The sequence below is a fragment of the Callorhinchus milii genome, unplaced genomic scaffold, assembly GCF_018977255.1.
Source record: "Callorhinchus milii isolate IMCB2004 unplaced genomic scaffold, IMCB_Cmil_1.0 Scaffold6, whole genome shotgun sequence".
NCBI lineage: Eukaryota > Metazoa > Chordata > Chondrichthyes > Chimaeriformes > Callorhinchidae > Callorhinchus > Callorhinchus milii.
In genome coordinates this window covers 13,332,444-13,359,561 of record NW_024704747.1, presented here as the reverse complement: position 1 = coordinate 13,359,561, position 27,118 = coordinate 13,332,444, and the positions used below count along the sequence as shown (strand labels likewise).

The 27,118-nt window shown below is 45.3% G+C and overlaps 1 protein-coding gene across 1 annotated transcript in view; it reads right to left on the bottom strand.

Moving 5' to 3' along the window:
- Positions 1–27,118, bottom strand: part of iqca1 (IQ motif containing with AAA domain 1) — an 81,928-nt gene that overhangs the window by 38,630 nt on the left and 16,180 nt on the right. The window contains exons 7-9 of the mRNA XM_007905875.2: positions 16,641–16,725; positions 9,750–9,881; positions 6,369–6,444 (exon numbers count right to left, since the gene is read on the bottom strand). Coding sequence (XP_007904066.2) covers positions 6,369–6,444; positions 9,750–9,881; positions 16,641–16,725 — 293 coding nt within the window. The remainder of the gene's footprint in view (positions 1–6,368; positions 6,445–9,749; positions 9,882–16,640; positions 16,726–27,118) is intronic.

Genomic DNA, 27,118 nt, shown 5'->3' with positions numbered 1-27,118 from the left:
TGTTGGAGGTGACGTTGTTTGGATGAGACGTAAAGCACGCCGGGACACTACCCCGGTTGAACGGTGCAGTTGCTGTTGTTAAACCAAGGTCCCATCTGCCTCAACAACAACAACAACAACAAGATTCCATTTATAAAGCGCCTTTCACGTCAGGAGGACGTCCCAAGGCGCTGCACAGTTGGGTCAGGACCCGAGCAGGGGGGAAATGGTCAGGGTGAGGGGAGGGAAGGGAGGGAGCGAGGAGGGGGGAAATGGTCAGGGTGAGGGGAGGGAAAGGAGGGAGCGAGGAGGGGGAAGAGAGTCGAGAGGAGGCTCGGTCAAAGAGAAAGGTTTTGAGACCGGCCTTGAAGGAGGAGAGGGAGGAAGCAAGGCGAAGACACTGGTGGATGGAGTTCCAGAGCCTCGGGGCTGAGAGACTGAAGGCCCGACCACCGATGGTAGGGCGGTTGGGGCGGGGGACGTGGAGCAGACCGGAGCCGGAGGAACGGAGGGTATGGGCAGGTAGGTAGGGGGATAGTAGGTCAGAGAGGTAGGAGGGAGCAAGGCCGTGGATGGCCTTATAGGTGAGGATGAGGACCTTGAAATCAATCCTCTGGGGGATGGGGACCCAGTGGAGGCGAGCGAGGGTGGGAGTGATGTGGTCCCGAAGCCTGGTGTGGGACAGTACACGAGCTGCAGAGTTCTGAATGACTCTTTAGATAGATGTTAAAGATCCCATGACGCTATTGGAAAAGGGAAGGCATTTTCTCAGATATCCTGGCCGTCAATCCCCCAAATAAAAAAAAATGGACATTCACTACATGGCTGTTTGTGGGACATTGCTGTGTGTATCTGTGCTGCTGCGTTTGCCTACAATTACACAGTCACTACATTTCACAATAAATCCTGTTTAGCGCTTTGAACCATCCTTCTGACGTGATAATAATAATTCTTACATTTGATATAGTACCTTATCACCTCTTCGAGACGTCTCAAAGCACTTCACAGAAGACTGTAAAGTGAATTGACACTATATTTTGTGGGCCAAATGCGGCAGCTAATTGCGCACAGCAGTGTCCCACAAACATTCATGGATTAAATTTTATCATTGGCTTTTTTTCTTGAGGGATTATTATCAGGCATGTGGAGTAAAGAAACTTGCCCAAGGTTTTGCTTTGCCAGGAATCGAACCCAGGTCTCTCGCTTGCGAGGCGAGTGCTCTAACCACTGAGCTACAGGACGTGATGTGCAAGGCACTACATGAAATATAGACCACATTAAACATTTGCCCTGACTTTTAACTGTTTCATCTGCTTTGAGATTTCTTCTGTTTGGACGAAAGGGGACAGATGTTAAAGAAACAGAGGAACTTGTATTTTGTTATTATTGTAATAACAATCTGCTAATTAATGCCACTTCCCGGCTCTTTCCCCTCGTGTCTTTGCTGTCCGGCTGTTTATCCAGTTCCCATTTGAACGATCCAGCTGACCATTCACTGAAAACTACTCAGAAACTATCTCTGTAGAGGGATCTAAACTGCAACAATAACATAATAATAATAATAATTCTTGCATTTGATATAGAGCCTTATCACTTCACTGCCAAGATGTCTTATTGTGCTTCGCAGGATCTACTGTACAGTGTAGTGACTATTTTGTAGGTGAATGTCCTGTCGGACATCAAGTCATGGATGAGGGTAAATTTCCTACAGTTGAATGTGAACAAGGCTGAGGCCCTCCTGATTGGCTCGCGCCAGCGCCTCAGCACCTCAGGCTCTGGCAGCATCAACCTCCATGGTTGCCCACTTCAGCTCACCAGACAGTCAGGAAACTAGGTGTCTTGTTCGATCCTCAACTGTCTTTTCTCCCCCACATCCAAGCCATGACCCACTCTGCCTTCCCTCACCTCCGTAACATCACCCGACTCCGCCACTACCTCACCCCTCAGGCCGCTGAAACTCTTGTTCATGCTTTCATCACCTCCAGGCTCGACTATACAAACGCCCTGCTTGTCGGCCTTCCCAACTCCTCCCTCCACAGGCTGCAGATAATCCAGAACTCTGCAGCCCGTGTCCTCTCCTGCACCAAACTCCGTGACCCCATCTCCCCCACTCTCGCCCGACTCCATTGGCTTCCTATCCTTCAGAGGATCCAGTTCAAGATCCTGGTCCTCACATACAAAGCCCTCCATGGTCTCACCCCACCCTTCCTCTGCGACTTACTAACCCCCTACCAACCTGCCCGTTCCCTCCGCTCAGCCGGCTCTGGCGTGCTCCACATCCCCCGACCCACCCACCCCACCATTGGCGGGAGAGCCTTCAGCCACTCTGGCCCCAACCTCTGGAATTCCATCCCCCAATCACTCTGCCTCAACCCCTCCCTAGCCTCCTTCAAGTCCTGCCTCAAGACCCTCCTCTTTGACCATGCCATTGGCCACCCCCCCCTTCCCCTCCCCGCTCTTACCCCCCCAACCCCAGCTCGGGTCCGAAATGCTGTACTCTGTCCAGCGCCCTGGGATATCCTCCCGACGTGAAAGGTGCTATACAAATGTAATCTTGTTATTGTTGTTGAATAGCACCTTATCATGTTGAAATGTCTCAAAGCCCTTCATAATAATAATGACTATTGAAAGGCTGGTTTTAGAGGATGTAAGGATGATTATTAGTTTTATGAAGTTTCTCTCTTTGCCTGTGTGGCAGGGCTTATGCATCACACATGGGGTCCATTTGAAGCCTGCTCCGATCCACCGAATGTCAAAATATTCCACTTCGACAAGCGTGCAGTCATGAGTCACTCTTTTAAATAACAGGGACCAGGGCTGATTGCATTCTGGGTTGGTGGCGCCTGCCAACCATCTGTCAAAACGGTAACCCTGGCAACCTCCATAAAACAACTGCCCTGGGAAAAATAGCTTTCCATTTGCACTGACATGTATCATGTGAAGCAAATATACATTTTAACATTTATTTTGCTGAGAGGGCGTAATAACCTTCACATAAGGGCCACATTAAACGTTTGCCTTGACTTTAACCTATTACGTTTGCTCAGAGATTTCTTTCTTTCGCTTGCAAGAAATGGGATGGAGCACCAGGTTTATGGTAGCAAAATTGAGAAACTTATGCTTTTATAAGAAAAATAATCCCTGTATTTGATATTCACTGCCTTATCACTTCACTGCCAGATGTCTCATTGTACTTCACAGGATGTACTGTAAAGTGCAGTGACTATCTACTTTGTAGGTGAATAGCACCTTATCATGTTGAATGTCTCAAAAGCCCTTCATGTTAACAATAATAATCCTTGTATTTGATATAGCGCCTTATCACGTAGTTGAGACATCTCGAGCTTCATAGAATATATTGTAAAGTGGACTGTGTATTTTGTAGGTGAAACACAGTAGCCATTTGTGGGACTGTTTGTCCCACAAACAGTCGTGGATTGATGGACCCTTTTTTTTTTGGAGGCCTTTATTATCCCTGGAAAGCAATCCTCCAATTGACTAAAAATTGGGTTCCTACTAGGTAAGCATTTTGAGATGTTTTGACGATGCGATAAGGCTCTATATCTAATGTAAGCATTATTTTACACTACAATTGATTTCTTCATCAACTACCTATCTAATTCCTTTCTGAACTTGTTGATGAAAGCAGTCAAATCCTAAAATTTAATCTGTAATAACGGGTACTTGTGGTCCTGATACCATACCTTGTGTTATAATGTGTGGTGGTTCTGCCAAATGCCAGCATTTCTGGGGTCATGGGAAGTCATCGGTGAGATCTGCAAGCCCTGCATGTCGCTGAAACCTTCATTCATGTATTTATTACATCTAAGCTTGACTATGCCAACTGTTGCTGTTGTTGGTGGTGCTTTTGTTGTTACAGGAAGCTGGCCAGCCACCGCTGGAAGCATACCAAGTGTGATGTTAATGTGTGTGATGGGTGGCTACACCCTTCACACACATTACACACACTTCACACACATTATACATACTTCATTCTTTACATACTTCACACTCTACACTGTGTGGAAATAGATGGGACGATGTGAGTCATAGGTCAATGAAAGGGAAACAGATTATTAGGAAGGGTGGATGAAGCCAGGGCGATGGGACTCATTGAAGAAAGAGCTGGACACTATGATAGGGCGGGGATTTGAAAGGATGAGACAAAATCCCTCAAGGTCCTTCTTCGTCCAAACCAATGTTGTGATGCATTTCCGGTTCCGTGAAGGAGCTCCTATTTGCATGGCTCACGTTCCTTATTTAAGGAATCTCGTCAATAAATGCCGTAAATTAACTCCCACTGACCCACTTGCACCGCCACTCCCCTTTCAGGGAGTCCATATGAGGGCACTGGACTGCCAGAGCTGGTCCAAACCACAGTGTGCATTCACTCAGTGACATGTGGTAGAAATATTATTTCATTGTGTATACAAAGCATGCAAACCAGCATAAACAATGACACACAATTTTTAGCACTTGTGAGTCAGTGGGCTGCTATATTTTAAAATCAGCCATGTATTCCTGATCTCACAGGGTGCTGGGGCCCATGTATTTATGCTCTGGAGTCTGCTTTCAGGGAAATAGTTGGAGCCTCTGGAACTGTGTTGGAGTGTTCAGCTGGCTCTCAGTGACACTTTATAATCACTCAGCAGTCTTCCTCCCAACCCACTCTCCTCCTCACTCACTCCATTACAGTGTGTTGAGATGGGAGATGTAGTGTGGTATGTTGAAATAGGATAAATAGTGTGTTCTGATGGGATATGTAGTGTTTTGAGATGGGAGCCGGAGTGTGTTGTGATGCGGTGTATTGTGATGTGGTGTGTTGTAATGGGATGTGTGGTGATGTGGTGTGTTGTGATGTACTGTGTTGTGATGTGGTGTGATGGAGTGTGTTGTGATGGGATGTGTTGTGATGGGGTGTGTTGCGGTGTGTCGTGATGTGGTGTGTTGTGATGGGGTGTATTGCGATGGGATGTGGTGTGGTGCATTGTGATGGGGTGTGTTGTGATGTGGTGTGTTGTGTTGGAAAGGGGCTGTTTATATGGGGAGAAGTATATGTGGGCTGTACGTGTTGTGTTGCGATGGAGTGTATTGTGATGCGGTGTGTTGTGTTGTGGTGTGTTTGAAGAAGAGCTGTGTGGAGGGTGAGGGGCTGTGTATGTCGGGCTATATGTCGGTTATATATATTGTGTTGTGATGCGGTGTGTTGGGATGGAAGATGCAATATGTTGTGTTGTGGTGTATTGAAATGGGAGATGGTGTGTTGCGGGAGGATGAGCTCTGGTGGTCTAAACAACCTTTTCCCATCACTGGCTATTCCAGTGTCCTCTCTGATGCCGTGCCGTTGTGAGTCCTATTTATGGTATGGACTTAAAAACAGTCAATTTCCTGTTATGACAAAACTGGATAAGCAAATTCACAGGACCTCCGCACAGAGGGCTAGCCCAACCAGCGTGGCAGGTACACAAACTGAACTGTAGCCAAAACAGCTCTTTTCACCCCTTGACACTTTCCTTCACTGCATCCTCCCTGCACCCCTCCCCAATTGCTCCCCCACTGCATCACATCCGCTGCTCCATCACACCCCTCCCTCAGGGCCTCTTGCTGTGGACCCACCCACACACAGCGAGCTCTGTGAAGGGCTTTAAGCTGATACTAACTTTTTCCATTTACAAACTATAATTGGGCCTTTCCTTTCATTCTGACCCTTTGGCTTGGGTGTGACTGAGAACTGAGAACTCAATTCTTCTGTAAATACAGGAAGGACAGGAGGAAAGAATGGTTTTATTACTACCTTGTTAACACTCTGAGCCACACTCTATGTGCCGCCTCGAATGCTATATCTCACTGCTAATCTTGGCATTTTCCTGGTGGGTTCTAATGTGCTATAGGAGCTCTTGGTTGTTGCTCTCATTTCTGTTTCTTTCTTTCTCTTGTTCTGGCTCTTTTTTACATTTCCCATTCTCACTTCTTTTTCTCCCTTGTTCTTTTCCGATCCTTTCCTCACCTGACATTCACAAACATACACACTTACACACACACACACATTCCAGTGTGTGTGTGTGGGGGGGCACAGTACATCAGGAGTGGAAGCTCTGGATGATATTCCCACCTTCCTAACCCATAACCTCTTGAGACCAAATGTACAACAAGTTGCACTGATATAGCACCCTTCATGCAGCGTAGCATCCTGGATGTCGCCCTGATTTAGATCAATACGTCAGAACAGACCGGGATTTGAACGTGCGACCCTGCAGGACTGTACAGTGGTGTGCGGTGCCTTTACCCACTGGGCCTTTGGGGAAGCCAGTTTAGTGCCACCAGACTGAAGAGATTGATGTCAACAAGGCCACGGATCTGAAGCTCGCATTCACTGTTCTCTTTCCCACCTTTGTAAGTTTCATGGCCTTCTTTCACTTCGGGCAGGAAATTACTCGGCTGCATTGTCCAACTTTCCTCTTCCTTCTGAACAGGAGGGGGAAAGGGAGAAAGTTCTTGTTAATAAAGAAAATGTCCTGAGAGGTCACAGGTTGCTTTTTAAAACAGGGCTGTTTTCTAGGTTTCCTGTTTGGAAACTGAAAATTACTCTGTGCTTTAAAAGGCTTTATTATTGCAAAGTTAAACCAACACTTAAGGACACCAATTTAAAATAGTTGTTAAAAGAAACAGAGGGGAGGTGAGGGGAAGTGTTTTTCAGATAAGGTGATGTTGCAGACGGTGTTTAAGAGGGAAGTAGATAAATTCTTAGCTAGTTAAGGTATCAAAGTGTAGGCAAATGATATCGAATTACAGATCAGCCATAATCTAAGAAAATAGAGCAAGTTTGACAGGTGAATGGTCTACTCCTATTCTGATGTTATCTCCATTATCCTCCTGGGAGGGGGGGAGGTGAGTGGGGTCTCCTTGGCGCTTACTTCCCCCCAAGGGTTTCCTGAGCCAGGTGGATCCGCAGTATTCCAGGACTCTGCTGATGACAACACAGCCAGCCTGGCTCATCGGCAGGACCTGGAAGGGCAGGCCAGTCACTGGGGGCTGGGAGTCATCTTACTTGGCTACTGCTAACCCTGCAAACCAAAGCCCTAACATGTAGGATGATCCTAACTGGACAAGCAGCAGGAAAGCTTGCCAGACAGTGATATCATTGGGAAGCTATTCAGGTTTAGCTGGTTAAAACTCCAGCAATACCCTGCACACTCTGAGTCCCCAACCCTTGGTTCTTGCCAAAGCTGGCCTAATACTTTCTGGAATTAGGTAATTCATCCCTCCAGAGAGAGACTGTGCATTCCATTCCAGCAATCTATCTTTAGAATCTCCATGGGTAGATGCGATGCATTCTCTTCCAACAATTTCCAACAGTTCCTATTTGTAGGTGGGACACATGGAATTCTCAGTTTGGTTTGGATACTCTTAAGCATGCTGATGGGTGTCTCTGCATGTGGCACACACCCGGTTGATCAAAAAACAATGTTCTCCCCAGAACTTCGAATATTTCTTCTGGTGGGGTGTACGTTTCCCCCCCTTCAGCATCTCCATTATTCACCTGCCTACCTTGATGGAGTATCAAGAAGGTATTTGACCATGGGGTGGGGGAGAGATGGCGAAACATCACAGCCAAATCAGCAAAGGTTGTCTGGACAGTCATCAGCTAATACAATGCAGGTTCATTACAATTTTAGAAAGAAACATGTAATTTGGATTAGTTTTGAAAGGCACTATATAAATGTAAGACATTTGTAATTTGTACATTCTGAAAAAAATTCTGATTGATTCCAGACCCCCCTCCCCTCCCCCTCCTGCCATAATGCTCCTGCAATAATATCTTGGGGGGGTGGGGGGGGGGCTGACAGTGATAGCCTGAAGAGATTCCATCTCAAACACCCGAATTTTCCTGCCTGAAGATTTTGGCTAATGCAAAAGTTCAGAAATGAACTCTGACATTTCCCAACTGTGTGCGCGGCTGCAAATACCTCACATTCTGGACTGAGGAATGCCTCCGATTCCTGCATGTTTTGCGACGCACCATTGTTTAATGAAGAAATAAATGTTTTTCACTTTTATAAGAGCTGCTTGAGCCAGGGAAACGGACACCTCAGAAAGAGGCTGCTGAGCCAAGCATTTCATCCACAAAATACAGTCAATCCATTTTACAGTATATCTTGTGAAGCACTTTGAGACTTCGACAATGTGAAAAGGCGCTATATCAAATTCAAGGATTATTATTATTATTACTATTGTGTGTGAGCTGGCTCTTTGAAAGAACGATCCATTCAGTCTTATTTACCTGCTCTATACCCCTGCAAATGACTAGTTTAGAAATCTCTCTCATTCTCCGTTCAAAGCGAATATTTCAAATGCCTTTGAACGTCCTTCTGGCCTGAAAGGCACTATAGAAATGTAAATTTGCATTGTTGTATTGTTTTGTATATGGATCCTGCCTTGACCACTGCCAGACATTCCATGTTTATTAATGGGTGGTGAGTTTGTCCAGTTCTTGTTTGAAATCTTCTCTTGCTCCATGATGGTGGAATGAGTATAATTTTTCTTTACCCAGAGGGTATTCAACAACTAGAACAGGGTTTTCAGGAAAGGTGGTAGAAGCCAAGACACTGGGACTATGGGCCTTCTTCATCCAAACCAATTTCTTGATCTTGTGAACTATAAAGTGGTTCAAAAGGAAATGGGGCAAGTTCCTGGAATTTAAAAAGATTCAGTTACTGGGTGTGTCCGAGGACTCTTTCAGGAAATTGGATGTTGTAGTGAGATAGATCAATGGTCTTCTCCTGCCTCAAACTGTGACTAGGAATGTGTTTACCTAGTGTTTTTCACTGAAGGACAAAGTCATGCATTTTGGAGATGTGGGTGAGAACCGCAGTCTTTATTGTTGGCTTTATGTTGGTTTTATTGGATCCAAATTGCTTCACTGGCCTGCAGCAAAGCAAGATAAACTGGATAAATAATTCATAAGATACTGAGGCTTTCTCTGACACCCCAAGCACTGCTTTGATGTGGTCCAAATTGTCCGATGGTGGAGATTGCCTGTCATTTGGAAACCAAACCTATCAGTCAGATCTGAGTGGGCCTCTCCGCTTGGGAAGTGGATAATAAGGATATCCGCAAAGAGTGAGCGGATTAAAGCACCCAGCTGCAAGTCATGGCTGTGAGACATTTCAATCTTACAATATATGCTGGACAGGAAATTGATCAATGTGGAAAATAAAGACAATCTTTCCTCAGAAGGTAGCTTGTTCATATCTCCTTATTACACAAGGCCAAATTCATATTGTTAAAAAGCTACAGTAAACTCTTGATAACTCGACATGACCACATTGACATCATCATGCGTCAAATACCGGCCACATTTACCCCACCATCGGCGGTTGGACCTTCAACCTTTCTGTCCCCACCCTATGAAACTCCCACATTCCTTTCACCTCACTCCCTCCTTTGCCTCCATCAAGGCGAGTCTCAAAACCCTCCTCTTCGACCAAGCCTTCACCCACCCCAATCCCGCCCCCCAGCTTGGGTCCAAAAACTCCAAATCCCTGACTGTCCAGTGCGTTGGGAAGTCCTTCCAATTTGAAAGGTGCTATACAAATGTAATTTTGTATTGTATTGATGCATTTATACATATACCCAACTCACTACTCCTGATAACTCATCACTAACCCCCTTTCCCTGGGAGCGACGAGTTATCAGGAGTTTATTGAAGCTCAATGCAGTTTTTGGAACACCCACTGTGTGGGAAAAGGAGGTTCACCCTTTTAACATACCTTATTGACTGATTCGGCACTCTTTTTTGCTTTCTTCACAATTTTCGGTCTCGCAATTTTATTCGCCTCCATTTCTTTCTCTTTCTTTTTCCTCTCTTCTTCTTCTTTCTTTAGAATCAGTTCCGCGTATACCTGGGGATGGAAACATTAGTGGCGGATTCACAGGCTAAAAACTTGCCTCCAGTGTCTGTCAAAAGGCTAAATTGGTACATGTTGCCCTGTCTCACAATGGAAACATTGGCAGGCATTGGAACCATTGCTAGGCATAGACTGTTACATTGCCAGGGCCAATCACTACCTGGCCAGTATGTGATGGTATGAATGGACCCTGTTACGCCCGGTATAATTAACTGCCCCACACAGTGAGTTACTCTGAACTGTTTTAAAAAGTGTTGTTAGCTGTCAGTTTGATTAGTAATAATAATCCTTGCCTTTGATGTAGGCCTTTATCACATCATCCAGACGCCTCAATGCACTTCGCAGGATAAACTGTGAAGTGGTTTGACTGTATATTTTGTGGGTGAAACTCAGCAGACAGTTTATGCACAGCAATGTCCCACAAAACAACCAGAGTGAGTGACCAATTTTATTTGGGGGATTGTTGGTCAGGCCATTGGGAGAGGGTAACTCTCTTCTCTTTTCGAATAGTGCCATGGGATCTTTAACACCAACCTGAACAGGCAGAAGGTTTAAAATCTCATTCGATGGATGGCACCTCCTACAATGCAATTNCCCCCCACCACCCCCACAGCGTTGCATTGGAGTGGCAACTTAGACTAATTGAATCAATGCTTGCATTCGATCTAGCTTCTTATCGCACAGTACTAGTTAGTTATGTAGGCAACGCATTGACTGGTCTGTCCGAACAATGAGAGGAATCTGTCTTTGTTTTGTTGAGCTCAGTTGAAGGCAGACTCTTGGCCAGGACACTGTTCCAAATAGTGATGTGGGGTGCGTTACACCCATTGGAACCACTAGAATAGTCCATTTAAACCTCAGTCTATCACCTCATCACCCTGGCAATGTAGCACTCCCTCAACACTTTGCTGGAATTTCAGCACATCCACACAAGCTCATGTCTGGTATGATGCTAAAACCCACAAATGTTTGTTTCAGTGGCTAAAGAACTGCAAATGCAGCACATGATGCAGGCAATGTGACAAATTTCCCAGAACACTGCTATGTGACCACGCCACTAAACCCTGGCTTACCAGATTCCCTACTTCACCATGCTCACTGGCCTTCAGTGGCCAGGGATACTGACTTTGACTCAGTTTGAATCCTGTGAGCAGAAGGTAGCTTATTATCTATTCTTGTGGGTTTCAAACAATTAAAATGCCAGGACCGACTTTTTAAAAAGCCGGTATTGGCACTGATTACACTTAGCTGGAAATTCTGGCTCACCGGACTATTGGCCGGAGTTTTAGTGTATATTGGTAATTCATTCCATTTGATATATTGCCTGACCACGTCATCAAGACGTCTGAAAGTGCTTCACAGCATTTACTGTAAAGTACAATGATTGTGTATTTTGTGGGTGAAACACAGTTATGCACAGTAATATCGCACAAACAGCCATGCAGTAAATGACCAATTTTATTTGGGGGATTGTTGGCCAGAACACTGGGAGAAACTCCCTTCTCTTTTCAAATAGTGCCATGGGAACTTTAACGTCCATCTTAACAGGTAGATGGGACCTTGGTTTAACGTCTCATCCAAAAGATGGCACCTCAGACAATATGCACCCTCAACACTGAATTGGAATGTCACCTATATGGGTTCCAAGACTCGATGAACAGGGTCCCTCCAAACCAAACAGAGTTCCATGCATCCCATCTATACATGGAAATTCCAGAGAGATTTGTTGGAATGGAATAGAATGGGCATCTCTCCATGGAGGGATGCATCCAGCTTACCTAATTCTGGAAAATATTAGGCACAAGTTGACATGAGCCGAGGCTTGGGGACCGTGTGTGGGTGTTGGGATACTGATGGAATCTAATCAACTGAAACAGTATAGCTTGCCATTGATAGCACTGTTTGGCAAACTTTTCCGCTGTTTGTCCAGTTAGGATGACCCTATCCATTAGGGCTTTTGCTTGCAGGGTTATTGGGAGCTGAGTAGGGTTCCTGCCCCTGGTGACTGGTCTGCTCTTCCAAGTCCTACTGAAGAACCTCTTCCTCTGTATCTGGTTTTGTGTATCTGTACAGTATCCCTCTGTACAAGGTGTGTGCAAGACATAGACATCTCTTGTTGAGCCTATAGAGGCTAGCTTAGCTTGTCATTCCTCCAAGATCACCTGGCATAATTTTACAAACACCAGTTTAGTACCATCACTGTTTGCCACTGGAGTTTCCCTCAACTCTGCTCAGAGCACAGAATCACCATTCCTACACGTCCACACTGTAAATGATTTGCTCCTGGAATTTATGAGTTACAAAATTAACTCTGAAGCTATTTGACCATCATTTTGATTTCCAGGTCACTGGTAACCAACCTGCCAAGTACTAACTGATACCTAAAGCCACTTTAATACTTTGCTTTACATACTGTGTTTATGTGTTGGCTTGTCTTGTTTGGTGGGGATGAGGGGGGAAAGATGGATGAAAGCACAGTCAAAGAGGAAGGTCTTGAGGTAGATCAAGGGAATCCGCTCCGCGGTCACTTCCCCTCCAACATCCACCCACCACCCACCCCTTCCCTCCCACACTCCGACTCCTACCCATCCTCCCCTACACACCTTCGTACCCGTTTCCCCATCCTGTCACCAAACTCATCCTCTCCCTGAAACCTACCACCTGCTCCCTTGACCCCATCCCCACTCCATTCCTTATCTCCCAGCTCCACCTCCTTGCCCCACATATCACAGACATCGTCAACCTGTCCCTCTCCTCTGGCTCTATTCCCATTCCCTTAAAAACTGCCACCATCACTCCCACCTTAAAAAAACCCTCCCTTGATGCGTCGCAGCTATCAAGCTACCGGCCCATCTCCAACCTCCCCTTCCTATCCAAGGTCCTGGAACGAGTTGTCGCCTCCCAGCTGCGCTCTTTCCTCTCCAACCATTCACTATTCGAACCCCTTCAATCGGGTTTCCGTGCTGCCCATAGCACAGAAACTGCCCTGGTCAAGGTCACCAATGACATCCTGACCATCTGTGACCAGGGCTCCCTCTGCCTCCTCGTCCTCCTCGACCTATCGGCAGCATTCGATACGGTCGACCACGCTATCCTCCTCCACCGCTTGTCCTCCCACCTAAACCTTCAAGGCCCTGTCCTTGAGTGGTTTAGGTCGTACCTCTCCCACCGTCTTCACTTTGTCTCCTCAAATGGTTTTTCCTCCGGCCCCCGCACTGTCTCGTGCGGTGTCCCTCAAGGCTCTGTCCTCGGTCCCCTCCTCTTCACCCTCTATATGCTCCCCCTTGGTGACATCATCCGCAGACATGGGGTTAACTTCCACATGTATGCGGATGACACCCAACTCTACCTTTCCTCCTCTACCCTCAACTCCACGACCACCGATGTCCTGACAGCTGCCTGTCCGACATCGAGTCCTGGACGAGAGATAACTTTCTCCAGCTCAACGTACGCAAAACTGAGGCCCTCCTGATTGGCTCACGTCAGCGCCTCCGCACCTCAGGCGCTGACAGCATCAGCATCCAAGGCTGCACTCTCCACCTCTCAAAGCCAGTCAGGAACCTCGGGGTTCTGTTCGACCCTGAGCTGTCCTTTCTCCCCCATATCCGCGCCACAACTGGCACCGCCTTCCATCACCTCCGGAATGTCGCCAGACTACGGCACTACCTCACGCTGCTGAAACTCTGGTCCACGCCTTTATCACCTCAAGGCTGGACTATGGGAACTCTCTCCTCGCCGGCCTTCCCGGCACCTCCCTCCACAAGCTGCAGGTCATTCAGAACTCTGCAGCTCGTGTACTGTCCCGCACCAGGCTTCGGAACACATCACTCCCACCCTCGCTCGCCTCCACTGGCTCCCCATCCCCCAGAGGATCGAATTCAAGATCCTCACCCTCACCTACAAGGCCATTCACGGCCTTGCTCCCTCCTACCTCTCCGACCTACTATCCCCCTACCTACCCGCCCGTACCCTCCGTTCCTCTGGCTCCGGTCTGCTCCACATCCCCCGCCCCAACCGCCCTACTATCGGTGGCCGGGCCTTCAGCCTCTCAGCCCCTAGGCTCTGGAACTCTATCCCCCAGTGCCTTCGCCTTGCCTCCTCCCTTTCCTCCTTCAAGGCCGGTCTCAAGACCTTTCTCTTTGACCGTGCCTTCAGCTCCACTCTTGACTCTCTACCCCCTCCTCGCTCTCTCCCTTCCCTCCCCTCACCCTGACCATTTCCCCCTTGCTCGGGTCCTGACCCAACTGTACAGCGCCTTGGGACGTCCTCCCGACGTGAAAGGCGCTCAATAAATGGAATCTTATTGTTGTTGTTGTTGTTGTAGACCTTGAAGGAGGAGAGGGAAGGGGCAAGTCAAAAGTGCTCTGGGATGGAGTTCCAGAGAGAGCAGGCAGATAAGCTGAAAGCTCAACAGCCAATGATAGGCGGGGGACATGAAGTGGGCTGGTGCCTGCCGAGCAGAAATTAGCAGGGTTTGAGGAGGTCGCAATGGTAGGGTGGGGTGAGACCATGAAGGGACGAGGATCTTGATTCAATTACTGGTGAAGTGCTTTGGAATGTTTCAAACTTTAAATAGCAAACCCAAGGCATAAATATTATAGGCAACAGAACGAGATAAAGAATTATTAAAATGGCTTTGCAGAGATTACATTGAATGTAAATTATTTGTTCCGTCTATTTAATGTAGTGCCCTTATACATTAAGCTGTGTGTTTATATTCTTTCAGCAAGCTGGCGGGGGGTATCAGTGAGGGGGAGAGATATAACTCTCCAGACTTTGTCTGGAGAGAAACGACTGTAGAGTCAGTTGGAGGCTCAGTAAACAGCACATATTAATTTGCAAGAATTCTCAGCCCCTAAGCCATGGTAACAGCTTCATGCCAATTCCCTCCCCCCACCACGGCCCTGTCTCACTGACAATTTCAGCCGTTCACATTCAGGGCAAGGGTCAGACACCCCAGGCCTGAGGCTGCAGCAGCAAATCAAATGAGCAGCACTAATGAACATGGCGAGTTTCCCGGAGTTAATCTGTCTGAGGCTCCTGCACAAAGCTCAGGGTTTGCTGAGGGTGACGACAGCACTAGGAGCACAGGGTTTGGGGAGAGTGAGGACAAATTAAGAGGCATCTTCACAGAGACCTTCTACTGTACAAATGGAATCATGTGTTAGGGAACCTTAGGAAAAAGTCAAAGCGACTTGAAGCTTACAAATGTGAGTCTTATGGTCACTCTCTTTAGCTTTTTAATCGCATTTCTCTGTCCTTTCTCCACCTTACAAAATAATAATAAATAATGATAATCCTAATTCGGTGGTATATTGCCTGTCACATCAGGAGAGTGAACCAAAACATAGGATTTACTGTAAACTGCAGTGGACCTTTAACATCCATCTGAATAGGCAGATGGGACCTTGGTTTAACATCTCATCTGAAGGATGTTGCCTCAGACAATTAAGCAAATTTACTAAATCCTGTGTACTCTGTACTACAACAACAAATAACAATAACCACAAACTACATTTATATAATACCTTTCACGTTGGGAGGATGTCCCAAGGTGCTGAACTACCTATTAACTATGTTAATAGAAAAAATCTAGATAAGGTGGAATTTCTATTCAAAAGTTCTTGACGCGCCAATGGGCCTTTTGACATTTGAACATGGAGCTGAATGAATGAATTCCTTCCTTGTACGTTCAAAGCCAAAAGCTTAACTCCCCAGTTTGTTATATCCAAAACATTCTCCCCGTCCATGTGTTTTTTCTCCATAAAATCTCCATTTATCTACAAAATCAAATTGCTTGCAGCCTTGTTCTTTATAGCCAAATGATTTGCTGCAATCAATGGCACCAATGAGAGTTCTCAGCTGGACAGGAGCACCAAGTTGCCGGGACACTGTGACCCTGAAGCTTAGGTCCAGTTTCAATCTAGGTTCAGTGAAAATTAAATACTCTCTGGATTTTAGCCACAGAAGGACTTTCTCAAAGTTTCAAAAGATGCCTCTTTCAGTTATCTTTCTTCTCCCCACAACCACCCCCTTGGCTCTCACTCCCAAGTCAAGTGTTCATCCAGCACTTTAAGATGTCCCCCTGATGTGAAAGGCATAATATAAATGTATATTTGATTATATTTCTGAAATATCACCTCAATCTTGGAGAAATGCCGAATATTAACAGAGCTGTGATGATTAAATGGGCTTGAAGAAAACAAATTGACTCGTAGAATAAAGTGCAAAGTGAAGCAGGTGTTGAAATGAACTCAGTGTTAAAGAATGTTAAAGTGTCATCCTGCTTCAGCTGGTCGTTCTCTCGTTTCTGAGTCAGATGGTTGTGGGTTCAAGCTCCACGTTGGGGCTTTGAATTCACAGTCCAGACTAACATTCAAATACAGTGCTAGAGAGGCGGTGGGGAGGCTGGGACTGCATTGGTGGAGGTGCCGTTCTTCAGACGTTTTGCTCGAATAACATACGTTTTCATGAGATATTCAGTACAATCCGTCATGAGACATAGAGGCATTTGTTCAGCTCTTCAGAAATACAATGCAAAGCTGGAGCAGTTTAAAATGAACCCACTCACCTTCCCAGCTTTTTAATTTAATGTCTACAAATAGTCACCACACTTGACATTCCCACAGAATTCTCAGCACTTCAAGATGTTTCGACATTAGAGGCACCATGTCAAAGGCCAGGATGGCTATTATTATTATTAGATGAAGGACGTGTGTTGCTGCGTCTTGGTTACCAAGGCTGGGAACATACCTCTTCTGGAGTTTTGTTTGTGAAAATTTTCAACGATCCTCCTTCCTCAACGTCGGGGTAGTCTGGAAATCTTCCAGTCAGGTTTCTGGGTGAAAAACATTTACAATGTTAATAACCCTTGCATTTGGAATAGCATCTTACCAAGTTGGAAGGACACCTCAAATGCTTCATAGGATTTACTGTGAAATGGAGTTGAATATGTATACGTAGGCAAAATCGACAGCACAATTGCATACAATAATTTCCCACAATCAGCCACGGAATGAGTGACCAATTTTATTTGAGGGATTGTTGGATATGAGATTTAGCAGGATGGTACCAGGAATGGGGGACTTCAGTTATGAGGAGAGGCTAGAGAAGCTAGGATTATTCTCCTCGGAGCAGAGAAGGTGAAGAGGAGACTTGATAGAAGTTTTCAAAATTATGAAGGAATTCGATAGGGTGAACAAGGAGAAACTATTTCCACTGGCGGGTGGGTTGGTAACCTGAGGGCACCGATTTAAAATAGTTGTTATAAGAAACAGAGGGAAGGCGAGGAGAAATTTTTTCACACAGCGAGTTGTTCGGATCTGGAATGCATCGCCTGAAAGGCTGGTAGTAGCCGATTCAATAACAAGTTTTAAGAGAGAAGTAGATTATTATTTGGGGAGGAAAGGCTTGCAGGGCTAAGGGGAGAAAGCGGGGGAATGGGATTGATTTGGGTAGCTCTTTTAAAAGAGCCAGCTCAGGCACGATGGGCTGAATGGCCTCCTTTTGTGCTGTATAAATCTATGATTCTATGAACGGAAACAGAAAGATTTAAATAAATGTGGTGTATATGTAGTATAAATATGGCTTATCAATTCTTGAGGACCCCACTACTCTTGTTACTTTAATAATAAATAATAATAATCCTTGCAATTTTATAGTGCTTTATCATGTCTGAAGGACACTTCAAAGCGTTTCACAGGATTTACTGTGAAATGGAGTGACTTTGTATTTGTAGGCAAACGCAGCAGCCCAGTTGTGCATAGCAATGTCTCACAAACAGCCATGAAACAATTGACCAAATTTTTCTTTGGTGGATTGTTTGCCAGGACTCTGGGATAAACTTCCTTTCAGTGATGGGATTGTTGTGAGGGAATGACACTAGAGACATGGAATGAAACATGGAGCTTGGCTCAGTTGGTAGCACTTTCACTTCTGAATCAGAAGGTTGTGGGGTCAAGCCCAACATCGGGACTTGGAATCACGTATTATAAGTTGACGCCCCAGTGCAGTGCTGATGGTGTGTTGCATTGTCGGAGGTGCCATCCTTCGGATGAAATGTTAAACCAAGGTCCCATCTGCTTCAGGGTACTGCTGGAATCTAATCAACTAAAATTGAATAGTTTGACATCGATATCGCTGTCTTGCAAGCTTTCCCACGACTTGTCCAGCTAGGACCACCCTACCCGTTAGGGCTTTGGCTTGCAGGGTTAACAGAAGCTGAGTGGGAGGATTCCCTAGCCCAGTGACAGGTCTGCCCTTCCAAGTTCTGCCGATCATCAGTACCTTGGCGTTCTGCAGACCCGCCTGGCTTTGCTGTCCTCGGAGGAGGAACTGGGAAGTCTCTCGGAACCTTGGCTCACGTCTACTTTTCAGTAATTCCTGGAGAGTGACTCAGCAAAGGGTGGTAACTGAGAAGTGGCTGGTTCATAGCCAAACTGCAAGCCGTGCTGCTGAGCACCCGTCGGNAAAAAATGCACAATACTGCGGTTTCATTTATCAGTTTTAAATGCAAATCTCCACTCTGTCGCGTGCAGCCCAATGCAAGAATATTTATTCTTATAACCTCTTGTCAATATTAATACTAATTTTCATTATGATCCAGTGAAAGTGAGTGTGTTGGAGCTGTCCTGGTCTATCTTGTTTCACTAGAGGACACTTATAAAAGTGAACTTAGAGAATTATTTTGTTTGTTCTCTCTAAACTGCTCACACTCCAGCCACGTGTAGCTGCCAATCCCTGGTCATTCTGGGACTCCAACTTGGAACAATCAATCTTAGTTTATAACATGTTCAGCCAAAGTTTTTAACCACAATAACATTCACTTGGTTACAGCATATGGAACAATAATAAATAATACTAAAAATCCATGCATTTGATGTACGCCTTTTGGGTCAGGAGGATATCTCAACAACAATAACAAAATTATATTTGTATAGTGCCTTTCACGTCGGGAGGATTCAAAGCGCTTATACAGTAGAGGTGAATTTTGTAGGTGAATGCGACAGCCAGCTTCCACTCAGCAATGTCGCACAAACAGCCAAGGAGCGGGTAATCAATTATATCTCTGCGATTGTTGGCCAAGACACCAGGAAAGAAAAACTCACTCCTCTTTTCCAATAGTGCCATGAGAGCTTTAACATCCACCTCAACAGGCAGAAGGGATCTCAGATCAATATCTCATCTGAAGGACAGTACCTCTGAGAATGCATTTTTGTAGGCAAATGTGGAAGCCGATAAAAGTATGGTTCCATAAACACCTGTGAAGCGAACTACCAGTTTTATGTGGGCGATAGGAACAAGACTGCATTTACAAGTAGAATCAGGCTGTTCAGGCTATTTGAAATTTTGCCTCCGAGCCCGATCCTGTCTGGGTGTCCAGGGTTGTCATCTTCCAGCGATCTTATATGTTTTCCCACCCTGTACCAGGTGCATCAATGACAATTGCAGCCCAATTCTTGCCCTGCCTATAATCAGGTAAGCTCACAGACTCATGGTAATCGGGGATTTAACCCTGCGATTTCCCAGTCTGTAAGGTTTCATGTTGCGCGCAGTGCTTTCACCCACTTAGTGATTTTCCTCCTTGGGGGGAGAGGGAGGTAAGGGGTGTCTCTTTGTGGCTAAGCTGGCTTCAAGATGAAATGCCTATCAATGGTTCACTCTTTATGGCGGTCTCAGTAGTTCCTGAGCCAGGTGGGTCGCAGTATTCCAGGGCACTGCTGATGACAGCACAACCAGCCTGGCTTATTTGCAGGACTTGGAGGAGCAGCCCAGTCACTAGGGACAGGGATGCTTCCCACTATGCTCCCATTAACTTTATAAACCAAAGCCCTCATGGGTAGCTGGACAAGCAGCGGAAAGCTTACCAGATGGCGCTCTCGATGACAACCTATGTGCTTTTAGCTGGTTAAAATGTTTATTTTATTTGTAGACAAATTATTTTATTTAATAATTATTTTATTCCATGTTGCACATTACAACTCACGGAGCCAGTCAGGAACCTAGGTGTCTTGTTTGACCCTCAACTGTCTTTTCTCCCCTACATTCAAGCCATGACCCACTTTGCCTTCCCTCACCTTCGTAACATCACCCAACTCCACCACCACCTCACCCCTCAGGCTGCTGAAGCTCTTATTCATGCCTTCATCACCTCCAGGCTCGACTATGCAAACGCTCTGCTTGTCGGCCTTCCCAACTCGTCCCTCCACAGGCTGCAGATAATCCAGAACTCTGCAGCCCGTGTCCTCTCATGCACCAAACTCCGTGACCCCATCTCCCCCACTCTCACCCGACTCCATTGGCTCCCTATCCTTCAGAGGATCCATTTCAAGATCCTGGTCCTCACATACAAAGCCCTCCATGGCCTACTAACCCCCTACCAACCCACCCTTTCCCTCCACTCAGCCAGCTCCGGCCTGCTCCAAGTCCCTCGACCCACCTGCCCCACCATTGGCGGGAGAGCCTTCAGCTACTCTGCTCCCAACCTCTGGAATTCCATTCCCCAGTCACTCCACCTCGCCCCCTCCTTAGCCTCCTTCAAGTCCCGCCTCAAGACCCTCCTCTTCGACCATGCCACCGGCGACCTCTCTTCCCCTCCCCCCACCCCGATCCCAGCTCGAGCCTGAAATGCTGTACTCTGTCCAGCGCCTTGGGACGTCCTCCTGACGTGAAAGGCGCTATACAAATGTAATCTTGTTGTTGTTGTTAAACTCCAGTAGTTACCCCAAAACACACTCTGGCATCTCCAAGTCTTGGCTCTCTCCAATCCGTGCTTAATACTTTTCAGAATTAGGTAAGAAGGGCATCCCTCCAAGGAAAGAGAGTGCATTCCATTCCAGACACAGGGAACTTTGGAACTTTCCATGTGTAGGCAGAGTATGTGTGGAACTCTGATTGGTTTGGATATTCTTAAACATGGTGATTTCTGCATGTGTCAGATACCCGGCTGACCCCAAAAAATTACTCTGTCATGGGGGTGGGAAGAGAACTTCCATTTATAATAACCAAACATCCTGCTGTAGGTTGGTTACAGGTTAGTAACACCAATATATATGAAAGACTCCAACCCTTGGCTTTTGCTAACCTGCACCAAATACTTTCTGGAATTAGGCAAGTAGGGTATGTCCTATTCCAACAATTTCTATGTGTAGGTGGGATGCCTGGAATTCTCAGTTTGATTTGTCTATTCTTAAGCACAGTGATGGGTTTCTGCACGAGTCAGACACACAGCTGACCAAAGAAAAGCACACCAATATATATGAAAGAATCTAACACTTGGCTCTTGTTCTTAGAGCACAGAAGGTTAAGGGGAGATTTAATAGAGGTGTTCAAAATTATGAGGAGATTCGATAGGGTGAAGACGGAGAAACTGTTTCCACTGACGGGTGAGTTGGTAACCAAAGGACACAGATTTAAAGTAGTTGCCAAAAGAAAAACATTTTTCACACAGTGAGTTGTTCAGATCTGGAATGCATTGCGTGAAACTTTCAAGAGAGAAGTTGGGGCTGACAAATTTGCAGGGCTATAGGGAGAGAGCGGGAGATATGGGATTAATTTGGACAGTCATTAATTTGGATAGACCCGGCATGGACACAATGGGCTGAATGGCCTCCTTCTGTGCTGTATAAACCTATAATTCTAAGACACGAGAGAGAAACTCCCTTTTTGTTTCGAATGGTGACATGGGATCTTTAACATCCACCTGAACAGGCAGATGAGAGCTTGATTTAATGGCTCATCCAAAAGATAGTGCCTTTCATGTTGGGAGGATGTTTCCAAGTGCTGCCTAGGCACCCGAGGTGGGAGTGGAAGCCAACGGTGGTGGGAGGGGAAAGATGCCTGAAAACGCAGTTAAAGTGACGGGAGTGGTTGGGTTGTAAAGGTTAAAGGAGGTTGTGGACTTGCTGTTTAATAAGGATCTTTCGCCATATAAACTGCCATATTATGTTGCAAATAAGTAACCAGTTGCTTAGAACCAAGATTGATATAATTTTGGTGCAAGTGGAGAGGTTATGAACAAATTGTGACTCCCTGGGATACTTAACCCTAATAATGGGGCTCTGTTCCCTTCTCCATTTGTTAGAATTATTGGTAATCAGATCACACTGTCTATTTGAGGCTTTGTTCAAAGTTTATCATTCATGCAATTATCTTTAGAATTGGGGTCACAATCAGTCTTGGAAGGAGATGTCTATAGAGGTGTACAAAATTTTAAATGGAATTGGAAAAAGTAAACCCAGATCAATACTTTCAGATGCACCAAGACAGGGGAACAAGAGGACACAGATCCAGAATTGCAAAGCGCAACTTCAGGACAGACGCAAGCAAATTTCTCTACCCAGAGGGTAAATAACGACTGGAACAGGTTGTCTAGTTGAGGCCAGGACACTGGATTAATTTTATAAAAGCAGCTTGATGCTGTGTTGGCGGGATGGTAAGGTGGGATTCTGGAAGGGTGACAAATGGGCCAAAGAAGCTTCTTCACCCAAACCTCTCTTGTGAACTTCATGAGAAAAATTCAGATAAAAAAGGTTCTTTGATCCTTTTGCTCTCATCTACCTACCGTCTTCCCAAGAGCATCAAGCAGTTTCTTAAATTAGGCCCATCTGTTGGCTTGAACCACTCCTCACGTACACAGTTCCAGTTGTTGGAATCAAATATTTTCTGGTGTCTGCTCTAATCTTGCTTTCACGTACCTAAACTCGTGACCTCTTGCACTGTTGCAGTGGTGCATCTGAAGAATAATGCTGTGTTAATTTCCTCTATGATGAAATAAGCATTTTATATCCAGTAGAGCATTAATTATCCACATCTCTGAAGTGGATGGAGGGCTGTAATCCAGCAGAAAAAAAACCTTGTTATCTAGATGTGTAAGCAGTTACCAAGGAACACAGTCTGGTAATTCTTAACAATCACATGCATGATTTTCCCCTGATAGAGCAAATACCAGTCTCACAAAGGTACGTCTTACACAGTACTTTTACAGGATGAAAGTCAGGCTCAGGAACACAGTGAGAGAGACAGAGAAAGATTCATAGAATGTTACAGCACAGAAGGAGTCTGTGCCGGCTCTTTGACAGAGCAAGTCACTTTCACTAACCCCAATCACCAGCTTTCTTCCCATAACCCTGCAAACCTGTCTTCCCCAGATACCTATCCAGTTCTCTCTTAAAAGCTAAGACAGAGAGAGAGAGAGAAGTTAACACACTCTGGCACTACCCATACAGTATATAATTATGATTAAATTATTTCTCAGCACAGCAGTAATTTCGTATTTTGCATGTCGTTATCCACACTAATGGCTTATCCAATCACTGCGGATAATCAGGCTCTTTAGTGCACCTTTATATGATCTCCTACATGGCCATAGCATGATAGAACAAGCTATTCTTTCCTTCGCAGATCTTCAGTAACTGAAGAGTAACAAACTGTACTGCACTAACTTCTGAGCCACATGGTGGTCAGTATTTTCAATGGCAAGCTGTGTGGTTTTAACTGGTTAAACTCCTGCAGTCATCCCAGCACACACCCTAGCTGGTTAAACTTCTGCAGTCATCCCAGCACACACCCAGCACGCACACCCAAGCCTTGGCTCTTGCTAACCTGAGACTAATACTCTACCGATAAGCAGATAAGAAAGGTGGGTCCTTCCAGACACTGGGAATGCACATTCCATTCCAGACACAGAATTTCCCATGCGTAGCTGGCATACATACATGGAACTCTCATTTTAGTTTGGCTACAGAATGGATGGTGATGAGTTTTCGAATCAAACACCCAGCTGAACAAACAGATTGGTGATTGGGTTTCTTGCTGCCTGCACTGAATGATACCATTTCAGGACAGGTCAGAGCCTTTTATTTTGAGAATTCCCAGGCTTTGCTCAAAGAATCTTGGCTACTCTTTTGCTACAGGAACATACGGGTTGAAAGGTCACACTGTCCGAAATTTCATGCATCTCAGGAGATTTCACTGCAGGCTTAAAATGTGGTGTTTCAAAAAGGATTCCTTAATAAGGAATTGGAGCAGTGGAGACTTGAGGTTCGACCAGTCAACATATTGATGCTTTCTCCCTAGAGAAAATTGTGTCATCCTGGTTCAGGTGATCACACTCGCGTCTTTGAGTCACAAAGCTGTGGGTTCAAGCCATAAATCGGGACTTGGATCCACATAGTCTATGCCAACACTCCAATGCAGTGCTGGGGAGTTGCTGCATTGTTGGAGGTGCTGTTAATTGGATGAGATGTAAAACCAAGGTGCCGTCTGCCTGTTCAGGTGGGCGTTAAAGATTCCATGGCACTATTCGAAAAGAAAAAAGAGTTTCTCCCAGTGTTCTGGCCAATAAGTCCCCACATAAAAAATTGGTCACTCCCTCTACGGCTGTTTGTGGAATGCTGGTGTGCGCAAATTGGCTGCTGTATTTGGCTGCAATATGCCCAGTGACTGCACCTTACAGTATATACTATTAAGTGTTTTGAGATGTCCTCCTGACATGAAGGGTGCTGTATCAAATGTAAGGATTATTATTATGAAGATTATTATTACTGTGATGCAATTTACTTTCACAGTAGAATTTTGGGGAGTCAGTGTGCTGTATTTCTGACCATACCTTACCCCAGACGCAGCCGAAACACTCCATGTGTTCATCACCTCACGACTCGAATTTTCAAATGTCCTCTTTGCCGGTATTCCCAGCTCCACCACGCAGGATCCAGCTGATCCAAAACTCCACCACCTGCATACTCATCTGCACCCCCATCACACCAGCTCTGTTACCCCCATCACACCAGTTCTAGCCAAGCTCCACTGGCTCCCTAACGCCAAACAGATTGATATCAAGATACTCACACTCGTTTTCAAAGCCCTTCATGGTCTGCACCTCCCTACCTGTCCGACCTGCTTACCCCACAACCTGCTGCCTCCACTCAATTGTCTCCGGCCTTCTGCATGTCACTCGTGCCCTCCGTTCCACCATTTTCAGCCATGCTTTCAGCCACTATGCCCGAAACTCTGGAACACTCTTCCTTCAGCCTTCCACCTTGCCCCTTCCTTCCCCATCTTCAGGTCGTGCCTGAAGACATTCCTCTAAGACCGTGTCTACGGTTACCTTCCCCCTCAGACCCCGGATCGGCATCGTGCTCTGCTGCTGTAAAGTGCTCTGGGATGCTACCTTGTGTGAATAATAATAATCCTTGCATTTGATAGAGCCCTTTTCATGTTTTCTAGACGTCTCAAAGCGCTTCACAGAATATACTGTAAAGTGAATTGACTGTATATTTGTGGGCGAAACGAGGCAGCCAATTGCACACAGCAGTGCCCCACATACAGTCTTGGATTGAAGTGACCAATTTTTTTTTGAGGGATTATTATCAGGTGTGTGGAGTAAGGAAACTTGCCCAAGGTTTCACCCTGCCAGGAATTGAACCCAGGTCTCTCGCTTGCAAAGGAATTGAATTGCAAAGGAATTGAGGGGCACTATTTAAATGGAAGTTGCTGTTGTCACCGTGAGGAGTTCACTTGCATTTCTTGTTGAGGAATCCTGTTAAACGCCGCTTTCCTGAGATGAATGTTATTTGTGAAGCATTTCAGGTAAAAAGTTTTGAATGTGACCTTCCAACCTGTGCAACCCTGGAGCAACCAACTCACCAAGTCACTTTATAATAATAATCCTTGCATTGATATAGCACATTATGACGTTGATGAGACATCTCAAAGCGCTTCACTAAATATATTGTAAAGTGGGTGGACTCTGTATTTTGTATTGTGTGGACGAAACGCAGCAACTAATTGCGCACAGCAGTGTCTCACAAACATTCTTGGATTGAGTGACTAATTTTTTTTATTACCCCCGGAAAGCGATCCATCAATCGACTAACCCCCGGGTTCCTGCTTATTGCTAGGTAAACAGAAGCGTGTGAAGAAATTAATTGCCTAAGGTTTTGCCCTGCCTGAGAATCGAACCCAGGTCCTCTGGCTTGAGAGGTGAGCACGCAAACCACTACACTTCGGAACTCCATGTTGCACATGGCTGACACATAAACTAGAGTTAAACCTCAATATTGTCTTGAAGTGCCTGCCAATGTCTGCTACGTAATTCAATTAAACTTGCATTTAAAAATAAAAGCACAATTACAGTACAGGGTTCATACGGTTTAGGAATTATTAACTGCTAAGTAGCTAAAAATTAAGCCAGTGGAGCACAGCTTGCATTAGGGAGCTCTGGTGGCAAGTTGCAATTTTTGTGGCAAAATCTCCAAAAATAAATTGATGCTTCTTTTTGGAACGTTCATTAACTTCCGTTTAATTTAATTTTGTCCAAAAAATACAGTCAATTCGCTTTACAATATATTCTGTGAAGTGCTTTGAGACATCTCAATAATGTGATAAGGCATTATATCAAATGCAAGGATTATTATATTATTAAATTTTGCTCTTGAATATGAATAAAAGCTGAATCTGTTGGCATCAGTTCAGGTGGACATTAAAGATCCCCATGACACTATTCAAACAGAGAAGGGAGTTTCTCTCTCCCTCCTATCCAGGCCAACAATGCGCCAGATAAAAATTAGTCATTCATTTCATGGCTGTTTGTGAGTTGCTGTGTGCAAATTGGCGGCAGCTTTCGATTACAAAACACACAGTCATTACACTTTACAATAAAATCCTGTGAAGCGTTTTGAGATGTCTTGACAATGTAATAAGTCACTAAATCAACTGCATGAATTATTATATTAGGTAAAAATGATAGCATCCCAGTGGGAGAGGAGTTTAGGGGCCCAGTGAAATTATTTAACGATAATGGTGGATAATTGCAATTCCATAGTAATCAAGTTATACTTTTTGCTCCCACTGTCTGGATAATGTTCATATATAACAATGAATTACCAAGTATCCATCAATATCACTGAATCCTTAGGGGGTGCCTTCATATGAACAAGTACACGCCAGCAGACAAAAACCTTTGGATCCACTGAGACAACCGAAAAAGAGGGCACAGGTATAGAGTTACAAAAACTTATTAGCGTCTGTCCTGAAATTGCCCTTTGCAACTCTAAACCTATGGTCTGTTGTTCTATTGACTTGGTGCATCCTTTTGTTCTGGGTTTACTTTGTCAATCCCAATTAATACTTCAGTCACTTACATGAGGTCCCCTCCGAGTTGTCTTCCGTCAAGACTAAGGAGTACTAGCTTGTCTCATCATTGCTCATAGTTCGTTCCTCTATCATTTGCA